We start from the raw sequence: 15,260 nt of genomic DNA on the forward strand, positions 1-15,260 counted from the left end.
TTTTAGAGAATTACACGTTTGCAAATCAAGTCTAATGAACATAAAAGTGTTTTGCCCTCCTGTGGTGATTTGTGTGAATTACACCGTTGCAAATCGAGTATGATAATCGTGTTGCATCAGCTCTGAAATCTACTAACTTTAAGAAAAATGGAGAGACAAAATAAATTAATTATCAGATTATTACATTTCACACAAAAATCACAAAATAAGTTTTTATTATTCACTGAGAAGCTTTCATTATTGTTATTCATCATCATTTCCCCATGCATGATTGTTTTCTGTTCTTTTTGACCATTTCTGTATTTTCTTAGTAATTATAAACATTATATTATAATCTTTTTTTTTTTGTTAATAAACATTTATATTCGATTATATGCGTAATGCTTGTCTGTTTAATCATGAACTTTCCCATGACATGATCGACAGAAAAATGCAATTTATACTAGGGGATATTTTACAAAATAAATCTGGAAATGAATGTTATAGTTTTATTTTTCAGTATCTTAGAATAAATAATTTGTATGAGAGGATATAAAATGTCATTTTGATCCACACTCCATACCAGTTGGTGGCGGTAATACACCATTTTGTTGCTTGTCAACCGCCAATAAAACCTTAAGAAGAAGAAGAAGACGTGATCGACACTTCTTTTACTGTCTATGGATCGACAAGAGCTGGTGCTCGTGCACGATGCAAAGCGCGCGCTCTAATGACGTCACTCGAGTGAGACAGCAGTGCTGCTGTGTTTGTTCGTAGTTAGGTTAGTTTTCATGAATTGTGTCGTTCGTCTGAAATTTCCTTGAAGATTTTCTTTATATACGTAGGTGAGATGCAAAACAGTTCGCCTTTCTGCTCCTGTGGCTGGTGGCATGTTTTCTTTTTATCTGCTTTTGAGTTTTGAATCTTGCTGAATGTTCATTTCCTGTTCGATCGTATATTTACATTTAATATGCATTATAACACTTAAGCATTTGAACTACATATACATAATTATATAATCTGCAGTGCGGTCTACTAACTGCACTATATTGAGATAGTATTATTATCTATAATGTTTTGTGACTGTGTGTTAAAGGCGTATATGCTTCCTGGTATTGAGTCAAACACAGTGTCAAAGTGAGAAGTAGAAGAGGCAGGAGGAATGTCATTGAACAAGACCTTTGATCCGAGCATAATGCCATAAGCAGATTAACTGAGATTAATAACAGCCTTGATTAGTAAGGAATTAAGCATTTGTTTTTTCAGTTGTTGATAATCTGGTACAGCATTTTCTAAACTTACATGCATGTATGTATAAATAAAATACTTTTTAAATTTCTTTATTACTTTTTTTGTCATGCAGCTGAAACAAAATGACGTTGCAGTGGACTGCGGTTGCTTCCTTCCTGTATGTGGAGATTGGTGTTCTTGTCATCTTCTGTCTACCTTTCGTCTCTCCGCAAAGGTAAAATATCCCAGAGCAACGAGCCCATCTAATCCATTTGTATGTTTGCCGTTGTCCACTTGCTCTTACTGATGTCCACGTTTGCAGATGGCAGAGGATCTTCAAATGGAGCATCTGGAACCGTCTTTCCCAGTTCTGGAACAAAGGCTTTCTCACCATGATAGTAATCCTCATTGTTCTCTTTCTTGGTATGTCATGTTCTGTTTTTAATGCCATTTCTTAAAGTGAGATTAGAAATGCCCCAGATTAATCCATCTGTGCTGTAATCTGCTGCAGACGCCCTGCGTGAGGTGAGGAAGTACTCGAACGCCGACCAGGGCAAAGACGCCAAACTGCACCCCAACATGTTTGACCACATGCACATGAAGCTCTTCCGAGCCCAGAGGAACCTCTACATCTCTGGCTTCTCGCTCTTCCTGTGGCTGTATGCGATTTACACATATGACATCGACCGCTGGCAGCTTGTCTTGTGATATTGACCTTATATTGGTGCTCTTTCTCGCAGTGTCATGAGGAGAGTCATCACTCTGATTAACCAGTTGGCCGGGGCCCTCGGCACCAGTGCTGCTCTGCAGACTCAGGCTGAAAGCGCCAACAAAGCTGCCAAGAAATACATGGAGGACAATGAGATGCTCAAACAGGTTAAAAGCCTTTACCTCATTTTGTGTTCCCAGTCTGATTATGCTATATTAGCACCAAATACTGTGTGAAACTGATTGATCGTAGGCCTCATTGATCTGAGCTTATGCACCTCCGGCCCTGTTTAAACCTAGTATCACAATCCGATCACAAGCGGACAACACTAAATACTGGTGTAAACGGGGTCTAAAACGTTTTGAGCTTGTCCACTTTCGACCACATTCAGAGCTTGTCGAAAACGCATGACTGGACTGCTTTCGTAGTGTAAACGCTCATGTGGTCAAACAGCCTCAGAAGACCGCCTACTCTCCGCCTACTGATCTAATGCGGGAACATTATGGGAAGAGCTCTAGCCAGACGGGATTTAAACTTTGTCGGCGGAAGACCTAAGTTTGGTTTGAAGAGGAAAAACACACCAAGCACAATGTTCTCTCACCATTCCTGATTTCTAACACACACTCGCAGCGTTCGGCTGGTCTTGTGTCTGTCAAGGCAGAAACTAAAGCTGATTATCTCCGAATGTTTTCCCGTCGTCTCCGGTCGTGTTCACATGTAAATTCCGTGAGCTTATTTCATTTATTAGATCGAAAGATCTGAAAAAGCCCATACATGAAGAAATCAGGACAGAAGTGGACAAAAGAGATGGATTAAAACACCAGGTGTAAAAGGGAATACGTCTCCCTCGTCTACTTGTGATCCAATCGACCAAAACGCATAACGAGAGATTAAAAAGCAATTTCTGTAGGCCGGTCGTTTTATCTGAGAACACCACGAGTGTAATAAACACCAATTTATTAACACTTGGGAAATTGTTATACCCTGCATGAACAAAGTCAGTACGCTTTAGTCAAATACATTAACATTAAAGGGATAGTTCACCCAAAAATTAAAATGATCCCATAATTTACTCACCCTCAAGCCATAGGTGTATCTGACTTTCTTCTTTCTGCCAAACACAATCAAGAGTTATATTAAAAATATCCTGTCTCTGCCCAGCTTTATAATAGGAGTGAATGGTACCTTAGATTTTGACCCCCAAAAATTGGATCCATTTCAGCTCAAAATCAGAGGACAGAAATAATTTTCAATGAAGAATTTGAAAGTAATGCAAACATGTTCTTATTTTCTTTTTGCAAAAGAGAATGCCTATTTTTCTGTTGATTTAGGGGTAAATTTCAGGGTTAGTATAAGGTGCTTAAAGTACTTTGAGAGTTTGAGAGTCCTGGAAAACAGACATATTTACAAAGAGGTACTTGAAAAGTGCTTGACTTATTTAAACACAATATATGAAATTTACAAATACAATCTTTTCACGCAAAATTAACACTGCAGCCTGTCTGATAAACCCCCATCAGAGCTTTTCTTGATACGAAGTTCGCCAAACTTTATAATATAAAATATTGTTTATGTTATTATATTTTAATATTATTTGAGCAATAACCATTATAAACTTTGTATTTTTAAATACGTTGCAAGTTGTATTTTGAGAACCTTATATATCTGTAAGTTGAGTTTTAAAAAAATACTAAAGATATTGTTTGATAAGTGCAATCTCTGATTGTAGTCCTTGAAAACCAAAAAAGTAGTGCTAGAAAGTCCTGGAATTTCTTTTTACAGTATCTGTAAGACCCTGGACTTGGACATCTGCTTTTTGTAGCAGTCCCTCAGTGTTTATTCATGCTCATGAGGAGGAATTAAATCAATGTGTGTGGCGTTTGGGTCTTGACAGATCCTTCTAAAAGACCCTTGAGTAACAGAAGGACAAACCGTTGTCTTCCTCAGGCACTGGTGGACCCTAAAGGAGAAGGAGGGAAGAAACAAGATACAGAAGAGAACAAACTCCTGAAGAAAGAGGTGCAGAGACTGACAGAGGAGCTGAAGAGCAGCACAGATGGTGAGCACAGGCCTTACACTCAACACTGATCCTGGATTACACTTACAATCAGCAGCTCTGTCAGTTACAGCTGTTTGCTTTTCTGTAGCTCTGAAAAAGTCCAAGTCGGATTTAGATGCCATGAAGAAACAAACTGAAGGACTAACCAAAGAGTACGACCGTCTCCTTCAGGAGCACCAGGAGCTTCAGGTAAGACCAACCGGATGATATTAGACAAGCAAACATTAACTAAAACCATAAATAAATGATATTATACAAGCAAACATTAACTAAAACCATAAATATATGGATTTAGTTACTAACACTTTATTTTACGGTGTCCTTGATACGTAATGTTAGAAGTACCAGTAAGTTATGCATAATTACATGCAACTAACCCTAAACCAACCCCTATTCCAAACCCTATAAGAACACATTGATAATTAATATCACTCAGTACCTAAATGTATAATTACACTGTAACACGGACTTCTTAGAATAAATTGCAACCAAGTATTCATTACTTGACGTAAACATTAACTGCTAGTTGCCAATGCAACATTCTCATTTTCATGTACTTCTAGAAGTACTAAAATAACCTTAAAAATGAATATTAAAAAAGTAATAATGTCAAAAACACAATAAAATTACTAAAACTTTACAATTAAAATGAAAACAAAATATAAAAACAATCATTCAAAATATTGACAAACTATAACAGAGTCTTGATGCTAAGATAAAAATGCAAAGTATTATTGGCAGATATTTTAAATCTATATTGTTTTGCATGTTTTAAACAACAATACTGTATGAATACTTCCATGCTTCAACCTTCAAAATATTAAAATGAACAGTAATGATTAACAGTTTAGTAATTTATAAAATCAGACAAATACTGGTCATTTATGAATGGCATTATATAGTCTCACCAAAATAGTGTGCATGCCGACAAAGTAGTTATTTGTGCTAAGGAATATGACACGACCAAGAACAATACAAAGTCCTTGTTAACAACTTTCCTTTGTCTCTTTTCTAGAATCAGCCGGACAGTGGAGACAAAAAGGATAACTAGGCAAGTGGACACAATGGAAACCTGTATGATAATCACTCACCTGGTAGCATGACATGAAAACGGTCTCTGAACCACCCATGACATCACATCCTGTCAGGTTACCTGCTCACCACACATTTGTAGTAGCGGTTTGGCTTTGATACACATATCTGTTGTTTTGATGTTCTGGCTGATGCGGGGCAGCGCTGTTTTTTAAGATCGTCTCCAAAAAACTGTATCCGCACACTCGTTTTAGTGAGGTTATTTAGTGAACAAGCCATATTAGACTGATGTTTGCATGTTGCTTTGCTTTACCTCATGTTGCTCTCATTCTCCTCTGCTCGATTCTCTCCCTCGTTTCATTTGAAAGTGCATATTGAACCAGGCTGTCGTGCAACATCCAGAAACTCATGAGTCATAGTAGCTGTAATATTAGGAACACTTCCTGAAGTGCTTTTCAAGCATATTTTTACAGCAATATCACCAACAAAAACAAGTTTGTCGACACAATGCATCAGATTGCAAGTGGAACATACATTACAAGCTGAGTTAGTCATTTAAATCAACTTTAATTAAGAAGAATAAAACCATATACACATAAACAACAGATAATAAGTAGTAAATGCGTCACAGTGAGACCATTTCTGGGCCGAGCAAACAGTCTGTTAGTGAGCGGTTAGTGTGTTTGTTCTGGAGTCTGGAGAGGTAGGTCAGTTACACCTGAGTTCAGTCACTGTTAGTTGTTAAACAAATGCAGACGCCACATATGAAGATTTCCCCGTCCAATAGAGATATCCAGCTTTTTGAGTCCATTTGAGGTAGCTGTTTCTGTGCTATTGATGCTTAACAATTAAATCTCACAAAACATGTCCAGGCCATATTTCACCACAAAATCAAACTATATTTTGTGTAGCAAAAATGAATCCATTTAGATATTATTTACATTTTTATTATGTCTCAATTAGCACATTTTCCCTTCAGTTAAGTAAAAGAATATGCAATACATTGATTTGAGTGTAATGCAGTAATCTAATCTAATAAAAACAAATGCCCAGATGCATTACAGTAATTAGAATCAATTTCTTCATGCAAAATGTAACTTGCAATTTTGATTTTAGGAGTAAATCTGACCTGGACATGTTTTTTTGTGGTTTACTGTTTTTGATCAAGTCTGAATATTTGAATTCATTGTTCACCAATTCTAGTCGCAGAACAACAACCAACATTTTACAATGAAAACATTTCGACTTATTGACTGAAAATTACCCTGCGCTGTGAGGCATAAAAAAAGAGAAATCTGTCGTCTAAATGTAATGTGATTTTTTTTTAATTTTTTTTTTTTACTAAGAATAAGCAGTCACCCACCATGTGGGTGTTCGAAACCATGCTGTCGATGCGCTGTTTATGATGCAAACATCTTCCACACTCGCTTCCTCGACAAAGGAGACAGGAACATTAGGAGAATACCTGAAATTGCTATGCAACTCTTTGATTAGAAATGTTATTTCTAGATTGTATGGTTGGCCGATTGCTGACTTGGTTTGAAATGTCTTGAAATGTCTTAAAAGGGGGGATTATTTATGCCTTTGCTGTAACGGTATCTTCCTGTCAAATGTGGTCAAATATAGCTTTTTTTTAATAATAATATTGTAATATTCTTCTAATGGGTGCAAAATCACCTGCTTAAGTGCCTCAGTGAGTCGTTTACATTTTGCTGTGATTGTATTATGACGATTAAAGTGAAGAACGGTACTGTTGTCATTGATGATTGTGCATCTTTCTTCGTTCTTTGTTGTAAATCATTCATTTTATTTTGAAAAGAACGTATCTAATCTTTCACATAAATGCTTTTTTTTTTTTTTTTTTACACATTATCAGGATATTCACTTTTAAGTATACAAAAACATCAGCAAATAAAATTATGTACTACCTAACGTAAAAGCAATAAATGCCACTTGTTTTATTTGCCTTACAAGTCACAAATAAAAATCCTTTCCTTGTTTGTGGACAAAGGAAGATTTTCTCCAGCGGAAACCAGACAACGATTCATACAAGTATATAAAAGAATAATTATTTGCAAATTTCAGGAACAATTGATTGAACAACCTGAGAATAGACCATGTTGACCTTTTCTTTCTCGCGCTTCTTGTGGGTTTTTTTTTTTTTTTTTTGGCACAGGAATGCACCCGTTCACACGTAACAACTTACACGCACGCACAACATTTCTCACAGTGACATTGCACAACATCGATCATGAAGATGATTACTTACATACCCATGACATCACACACCTGTTTGCAAGCCCACAGTTCTGGACCGTTCCTCGAGTGTTTCTTAAAATGGAGGAACTGCTGTCAGGTGACATGTAAAAGCACAATGGTGAGCGTTTCGTTAACGGCACGTTACAAACAAATGAGATGCAATTTGACATCCACCAACATACTCAACCTCTAGCCTGCATGGCAAGGCCTACCTATATTAAGCACACAGTGTTGTGGTCAACTGTTTCAGGCATCTATCTGTGTGTATGGCAGAAGAGAAAGTTACAAGCAGACGTGGTCATGTTCCCACAAGGTATAATCTTGTTATTCCTCGTAGGGCCTGTGCACGATGATGGCTTAAATGAGAGGAAATCCAATGTTTCGTTTCCTCTAGTAGGGCGTCTGACGTTAAGATACTTCTAAAAGCATCTTTGCGTTAAATCCAACAGGTTTGGTAGTAAAGACATTCTTCTTTTTCTCTTTTTTTTTTTAACCCAAAACAGCATGTACATTCAAGAAATAATTCTACTATATCAAAACAACAGATTTTTTTCTTACTTCACATCATTTACATGGGTCCAATAGAAAGTGTAACTGGTATAAACAGGCCCTGTTGCTCCCTGCGCAGGCGAGTACGTTGTGCGTCACAGACGCGTCTCCCGTTCTGGGTCGTAATCTGTGGTTCGCGGGCATTGGTCCAAGTTACAGCTGTTGTTTTCCTCTTTCCTGAGAGCCTGTAGTTCTCCGGCCGCGGCCGCCGTGCCTCCGTTCGCGAGCGTGTTGTGCTCTTGCCTCTGAACGTGCCGTCGTAACACCACCAGCCCAAGCACACACAGGAAGAAGGAAGCTGTCCGTAAGCCCAGCGTCAGGCCCAGATATGCTATCCTGAGCCATAAAACACAGGACAATCAGATGACCACAATTACACACATGGACATGAACACATGATCTCTAAAAGTGATGTTCGGAGGGGATGTTTTTCTTTTTAATGGCCCTACAAGTTTGATCCATCAAAATATGAGGAAAATATTTTAAACAAACACTAAACTTGGTTAAGGTACACTGTAAAAAAAAGAAAAATCCTGTTATATTGTGATAAAAACAACAGCTGGCTGCTGTGGTTGCCAGAGATTCACCGTCAAAATACAGTGACAATGTTTCCAGTTTTATAGGATGCCTGTATATTTTACAACTAATAACCACATAGTTTATAAAGTGATATAATATTAATATATCTAGACTGTCATTTTTTTGTTGTTGTAAATTTTAATAAGAAAATATTGTAATGCCACAGTAAAAACATTAGTTAACTGTAAGTTCATATACGGTGAAAAACTAAATGTTTTAACATCACATTACATGTCATTTTACTGTAAAATGCTGCCAATTTTATGGTTTCTGCAAGTAAAAACTATGAATTACCATATAATTTACGATAAGAAATCCCTGCGTTACACATCACATGATTACGGAAATGAAAAAAATTATACAATGTTTAAAGTCATAGTTAGCTATAAAAAATACCAGAGAGGAGCTTTTTAATTGTAAATTATATATGTATGTATGTTTGAATACATTTGTCATGAAGACTAGTGTTTATGAAAAGTATCGTATGCGTAACTGAGTTGTAAACAAACATTTCAGTTTTTATTTGAGTGTAATTATTATATGTGAAAAATAGCAGTTGAATATAATAGTTTGGGCTCCGTTTTTAATTTTAAAGGGTAACTCTCGCCAAAATGCAATCTAGGGTCTTTTTGTTAATCTACCCAAGGCGAACTTTAGTTTAAAAGCATAATTAGGATGGAAACGCCACTTTTAAGTTTGACCGTATTTTCGTTTTCGGTCAAATTGCCTTGTGAATGGGAGTGAATGAGGCACTTCTATGATAGCATCAACATCGCTATTTTTAAAACACTAAGAAGGCTCGACACAACATGAAACTTTGCTGGAAGTGTCACCAGAGGCTCTACACATGAACTCCAGCATTGAGAACAGTGTTTGTGTACAAAGAGTTTACTAAAAAGAAAGATTTCTCACAGTAGCTGTGTCCGCCGGCATTTTGACAGTCAAAAATAGTCGATCTCCGAATGCGAATGAACTGACTGTGAATTTTAGTATTGCTTCTTATATGAGGATCCTTTTTCAAATTCAAGGTCAATATTGATTTTCACTAACGACAAAACAACAAATTATCCGTGAATTTATATGGAACTAAGCTTTAGGAGCTTTCCATCTTTACTCTCCTCCCTGTTACGTTGCATTCCGAGATTTGACAGAACTTTTGCATCGGCCCAAAAAAAGTTAGCAGTATTTCTACTTTTACTTATTACATCCCTGCACAGCACAGCAAACATGAGTGAATCCAGCCGATACCTGTAGGCAGTCGTGTTGTATATTCGACAGGCTCCTCTTCCGCCACATTTCTTGTGACCCCATTTCAGACATGTGGTGTCTATGATGGCTCCAAAGTATATAGGAGCTGGAATTCCAGCTGCAGGAGGAAAAACATTCAATACCATATACTATTTGCATCACTCTTGCTTCAAAACATTTCATCATTGCCACTGTGACTAAAAAATGATTCAGCAGAAACGTCAATGTCAGCAACACCAAACACCAAAGCGTCTCTCACCTAGAGTACGTGTTGTCAGCGTGTGAAAACCCAAAGCTAAGGACTTCAGCTGAGGCCTGATGCATCTGTTGATGAAACAAGAACGGATAGATTATCCTTTTAGAATAATATGAAGACACGTTTGACAGACTTACAAGAAATATGACATATCGGTCTCTATATAACAACAACAACAAGATACTGCAGCTAGGACCTAATATATAAGACTGCTAATAATAATAATTATAGCTCGATAAACACTTATTCTTTGAATTTAGAACAGCATCAGCTAATTAATCAGCTTGCAAAGTGATGCATTGCTAAAAATTAAGCAATGAATATTACAAGTTATATCCATTTTTATGCCTGCACCGAAGTGGCAGAAATTTATATACAATTACAATAATCAAAATAATAAAAAATCTTTAAAATAACAGTTGTGCGAGTTGTGAATGATTAGGCCAGTAACATTTATTATAAAATAAAATAAAATAAAAGTAGGCTTGATTTTGATTTCATATGAACCCTAACTTTTATGACAGTAATGAAGTGAATGTTGAACAAAAGAGTCCAGAATGATTTCTATTCTACTTTATCCACAGTAAAAGTTTGCTTGAAATAACATGCACTGATGAATTATGCATAAAGAGCAGGAACATTTATTATGAAAATAAATACAACGTAGGTTGAATTTATTTCACACAACTTTTATGACGAAACAAAAGAGAACAATGGTTTCAACCTCACAACAGCAATATGCAGATTACTTTGTCCAAAGTAATCACGTCTTCCCTTAAAAGCCACAGACATGCAGGAATTTTTATTTCCCCACACTGCCGCTAACCTAATTTAGCCCGAGGGAGGCCGAGCATTCCAGCGGCGTCAGCTGACTGAGCTTTGGGAAAAATCTGACAGTCCTCGGTGCTAAAGCTTTTCCTTTTAAGACACAAGTCTGATTACTGAACTTCACGAGTGACCATAAACTTGTCTCGACTGATTTTGCATTCAATCGAGTGACAGTTTCGACTGGCCAACAGCCCTCGACTAAGACGCGGAATAATGAGGGGGAAATCACATTAGCACTGCCGGCACAAGCAGTCGGTTTTCATCTGTAATCTGCTTGAACTGAGGAAAACAAACACATGACTGGACGACCTTTCTGTTTTCAGCAAATGTTCACTTTCACAAGACTTCATGTGTGCAAAGCCGGGACAGCGCTTGGGATAAAAGCGTCTGCCAAATGAAAAAAATGTTGGCCAAATGAAAAGGCCATGAAATGAGAACTGGCGTGTTAATATGAAGTTTATTTCCATTATTCCACGTCTGAAGTGAGCTGTGAATCATGGTCAGATGTTCACCTGATGAGCAGCATGTATCCCGGCGTTCCGCCCAGTGAGATGATAAAGGAAGTGATGACGGACAGAGCCAGGAAGTAGGGGAAGACTCGATGGCAGCTCTCCCTGTTGTTGCATTGGCCAACGCTGGCCGTTTGATTCCCGCCTGCTACACAACTGCACTCCTCGAACACCTGAAACACACACACACCATACCTTATCAATTGCCGTGCGGAGAAAATAATTGCGGAGAAGATGCTTATATTATATACACTGTCTTTTTTTCACATTTACCCTATATAAGTGATGCAAATTGTTAAAAGCTTAACAGCATCTAAAAATATTGATACGCTTTCCATTTGCATAATAAATGCTTGACTCGTCATGCTTTAGTTTAGTCTGAAAGGAAAGGACACTGCATATAACAGATGCTTGAGATATGAACTGGACACAGGATGGGAGGGAGGAAAAGTCTGTCTCCCAGCCTTTTACATGCAATGAAACTTCACAATATTTAGACAGAACCAACCAGGTTTGCATTCTCAAAGAGAGACAGGGAAGGAAGTTTCAGAGAAGGTCCGAAAATTCAATATAGCCTTTGAGCTGAAGACAAACAGGTTGTGCACACCCTTCAGAGAGCGCTGGGAACACCAGAGTTCAAGGCATAGGGAACACAACACATTGTCACTCACATTCTTTGAAGAGATGGGACAACAAACAGGCGCTATTGTTCCGAATCACGCTCTCGGTTCAGAGGCCGCGCTTACCGTGTCCTTTCCAGAGCCGTGGGACGTCCGGCATCCAGCCAGGCAGGGGGAGACGTAGGTGAGCCCGTTCTCGCCGCACACAGGGTCCCAGTTTGCTTCGGGACACTGACAGCCCGCGTTGCAGGACGCTAGGAGAGAACTGTCCACTTTGTAAAGACTTTCCGTCCTGCATTCAAAGGACAAGGAGCATTTTATTATTAGTTCATCCAGCTTTTATCATTTTGCAAATGAATACACTACCAGTCAAAAGTTTGGATTCATTATGATTTTTTTTCTTCATGTTTTCGAAAGAAGCTCAATAAGCCTTTGATCAAAAATACAGTAAACATGTAATTAATTCCTGTGATGGATTTTCATCAGAAAAACCTTTTCAGCAATGTTGTGTATTCTACATTGATAATATTTAGAAATGTTTCTTGAGCATCAAATCATCACAGAATGATTTCTGAAGGGTCATGTGACACTGAAGACTGCAGTAATGATGCTGAAAATTCAGCTTTGATCACAGGAATAAATTACACTTTACAATACATTAAAATAGGAAAGGTATTTTAATTGTTAAAATATTTACTGTTTTGCATCAAATAAATGCAGCCATGGTGAGCAGAAGAGACTTCTTTCAAAAACATAAAAAGATCAGCACTGTTCTGTACTTCATTATTACAGGAAAAAACAGAGAATTTTTACTTTTTCTGAAGAGGAAAATTCCCTTTCATCAGGAGTAAAATCGAGGTCGCAAGTAAGAAGGTAACAAGTAAGTCATCTAATTTTTGTCCTTTAAGACTAATTATAACTTTTTTTAAATAATTTACATGAAAACGTAGACTGGAGTAATTTGAATCTGAAATGTAAGACTGATTAACCCTTAGTTGGCTGGACTTGTAACTAATTCTTAAGACACAGTCTTAACATAATGCTTTTGTGCAACTGGCCCCAGATCTGAACCCAAGTACAAACTGCGAGCTTCGTCCTACCCGTTGTACGACCTGGTGATGCCGGCCACGTTGGCATTCTCACATCCCATGGCGAAGAAGAAAAGAGACAGGAAATAGCCCAGGAGAGACGTTCCCAGTGCAAACTTGGCTGCTCCCATGATGCTCAGCTTGAACTTCTTCATGATCACGCCTCCCGAGAACATTCCCAAGGCTACAGCTGGGATGTTGATAACTCCTGAAAAAACAGACGGCATCAGGAAAACCTGGATCAAAGGACCAGTGTCAGATTTGAAACAAAGGCAAAGCCATAGAATTCAGCTCAGCTCTTCTCAAACACGGTTCTTCTTGTGGTTGAACGGGCCTATTTGTTTTCCCTCCTGTCTTTCTAGACGCTAATGCCGTTTCCCCAAATGCACAACAGTCTCCAGTGTCTGCATACGTTGTGTGCTGATATTATTTTTGGATTTCATTCTCTTTCATATGCAGTAATGGTCCATGTCATACTGTGATTTAACCGAGCTATATAAACCTCTAGATTTGATATCAGAACCGAAGACTAATATTTAACACACATTAATAAAATCCAATCAAAACATAACATACCATTAAACTCTGAGGTCACAGCTGCACAACTGTAATATATCTGTGCACAGATGCCTTTAGGAGGAGACGACATACCCATTAAGAAGTTCGCCTTGGACGCCGACTGTCCGTAGTGTTGCTCGATGTATTTTGGTTTGTATGTCACCATGCCGATCAAAGAGTTGAACTGGATGATGGTGATGCAGAGATACAAAAAGTAGACCGGGTTCCCCAAAAGGGATCTCAGTGTTGGCAAAAAGTCTGAAAAACATGCGGTAGTCTTTTTACTGAAAAATCATCATCAACATAAAGCGACTTTGTGCTTAAGACAACAACAAATATCTGCCAATGGGGTCAGAAAAATAAAACTTGTGTTCCCTTTGAATTACATTTATTTTTATGACCCCATTGGCATATTTATTTTCTTTTCAATGTAACTTTAGAAAATTGCCATATATTTTTGTCTTGTTTTAAGTATAAACTTACTTTTTGTTATTTAAAAAAAACAAGACTTAATACCTGAAGTAATTTTGTATCTTGTTTAAGAATGTTGAGATATTTGTACTGTGAAACCATTTAAAAAAAGACTAAATCATTTCTTGCAATGTGCTTCTTTAAAATAAATGCCACTTGGTTTGAAATTTTGTTAATTAATTAATGGAATGGCATTACGTGGACTTGAAAGTCCAAATACGTTTGTTTTTTATGTGCGGCCAGAGATCTGACATTTTAGATATTTATATTTTCTAGGAGGTTTACCTTTGGCCATTTCTAGGAAGTTTGCCGGCTCGTCTGCCTGGTACTTGTGCTCCAGGAGGGGCGAGTCTTTGATAAAGCTGGTCCGCTCTGGAGAATACTTGGCAAGCCGTCTCTCTGGCAGGGGCAAAGACTTGGGCAAGAACCAAAACGGCACCGCCGAGAGCAGGGTGATGAATCCTGCAATAAGGTATCCCAGCCACCAGGCACCTACCCAGCGTGCATCTCCTGGGGTGATGCTAATGCTGTCTGTGAGAAGACAGTCACACACACGCATATGTCAACACGGAGCATACAGACGCTACAAGGCTCACTGCAGCTTGTCACATGTTCAGAATATTTGGGCCAGGCAGACGCAGACTGTGATCCACAGACAGTCTTAGATGTCTCGCTCTCTCCTCATCATGTATGCTCAGACGGCCTCCATGTTGTGCTTAAGCTGTGCCAGTAGACAGAAATGTTTGCATGCCACATAAACAATGTGCACGGACGAAAAGGAATAGCTCAACCGAATATCTGCTAATCACATTTGCCTGCATTATTTTATTTCTTCTGTGAAACACAGAATCAGATGTTAAGCAGAATGTTCAAACTACTCTTTTCCATTGTCAAGATCTTAAAAAAGACAAGGTAGCAGCATAAAATATATTCCAAGCCTTCTGAAGCCATACTGTAGTCACGAAATCAAAACTGACAGTTCTTATTTTTTATGGAATATTGCAGTATTTATTCTAAATGATTTATCCATGCACATCGTTGTTTTTTTAACATTCACGTTCCCTCGTAATCTTTAATCACAATAACTTCCCCTTCCTCTCTTCTCTTCTCTGATGATGTGTTTACTTGTGCCCTACATTTCTTCTTCTTGTCCGAGAAGCCGTTTCACTTGGATATGCGTCACTACAGGGAAGAAAAGACTAGCGCAACTTCGGTTTCATACTTGTTTTAAATATGTCATGATTGGGTGGCAGAATGAAGTTTGATGTCAATGGCATAAAACCTAG

At 38.0% G+C, this 15,260-nt stretch overlaps 2 protein-coding genes across 10 annotated transcripts in view; one reads left to right on the forward strand and one right to left on the reverse strand.

Moving 5' to 3' along the window:
- Nucleotides 1-623: 623 nt before the first annotated feature.
- On the forward strand, nucleotides 624-6,764 carry bcap29 (B cell receptor associated protein 29). 7 transcript variants are annotated; one of them, XM_084113030.1, is made up of 9 exons: nucleotides 688-824; nucleotides 1,343-1,444; nucleotides 1,532-1,632; nucleotides 1,721-1,868; nucleotides 1,950-2,085; nucleotides 3,866-3,977; nucleotides 4,066-4,166; nucleotides 4,993-5,028; nucleotides 6,356-6,764. In XM_084113030.1, exons 2-8 carry the CDS (start codon nucleotides 1,353-1,355, stop codon nucleotides 5,026-5,028), a joined length of 726 nt encoding a protein of 241 aa, XP_083969156.1. In that variant the 5' UTR covers nucleotides 688-824; nucleotides 1,343-1,352; the 3' UTR covers nucleotides 6,356-6,764. The 7 variants fall into 7 exon arrangements, with proteins under 7 accessions (XP_083969152.1, XP_083969153.1, XP_083969156.1 ...); XM_084113031.1 differs by having other exon boundaries at nucleotides 700-820; XM_084113032.1 differs by lacking the exon at nucleotides 688-824 and adding an exon at nucleotides 1,076-1,217.
- Nucleotides 6,327-15,260, reverse strand: part of slco1c1 (solute carrier organic anion transporter family, member 1C1) — a 30,936-nt gene continuing 22,002 nt past the window's right edge. For all 3 annotated transcript variants that reach the window (XM_084113022.1, XM_084113023.1, XM_084113024.1), the window contains 8 exons: nucleotides 14,260-14,505; nucleotides 13,597-13,761; nucleotides 12,958-13,153; nucleotides 11,984-12,149; nucleotides 11,241-11,410; nucleotides 9,904-9,968; nucleotides 9,645-9,762; nucleotides 6,327-8,153 (listed from right to left, as the gene is read on the reverse strand). In XM_084113022.1, the coding sequence (XP_083969148.1) occupies nucleotides 7,913-8,153; nucleotides 9,645-9,762; nucleotides 9,904-9,968; nucleotides 11,241-11,410; nucleotides 11,984-12,149; nucleotides 12,958-13,153; nucleotides 13,597-13,761; nucleotides 14,260-14,505 (1,367 nt within the window). In that variant the 3' untranslated portion in view covers nucleotides 6,327-7,912. The remainder of the gene's footprint in view (nucleotides 8,154-9,644; nucleotides 9,763-9,903; nucleotides 9,969-11,240; nucleotides 11,411-11,983; nucleotides 12,150-12,957; nucleotides 13,154-13,596; nucleotides 13,762-14,259; nucleotides 14,506-15,260) is intronic.

This window comes from Abramis brama (assembly GCF_963993115.1).
Source record: "Abramis brama genome assembly, chromosome: 4".
NCBI lineage: Eukaryota > Metazoa > Chordata > Actinopteri > Cypriniformes > Leuciscidae > Abramis > Abramis brama.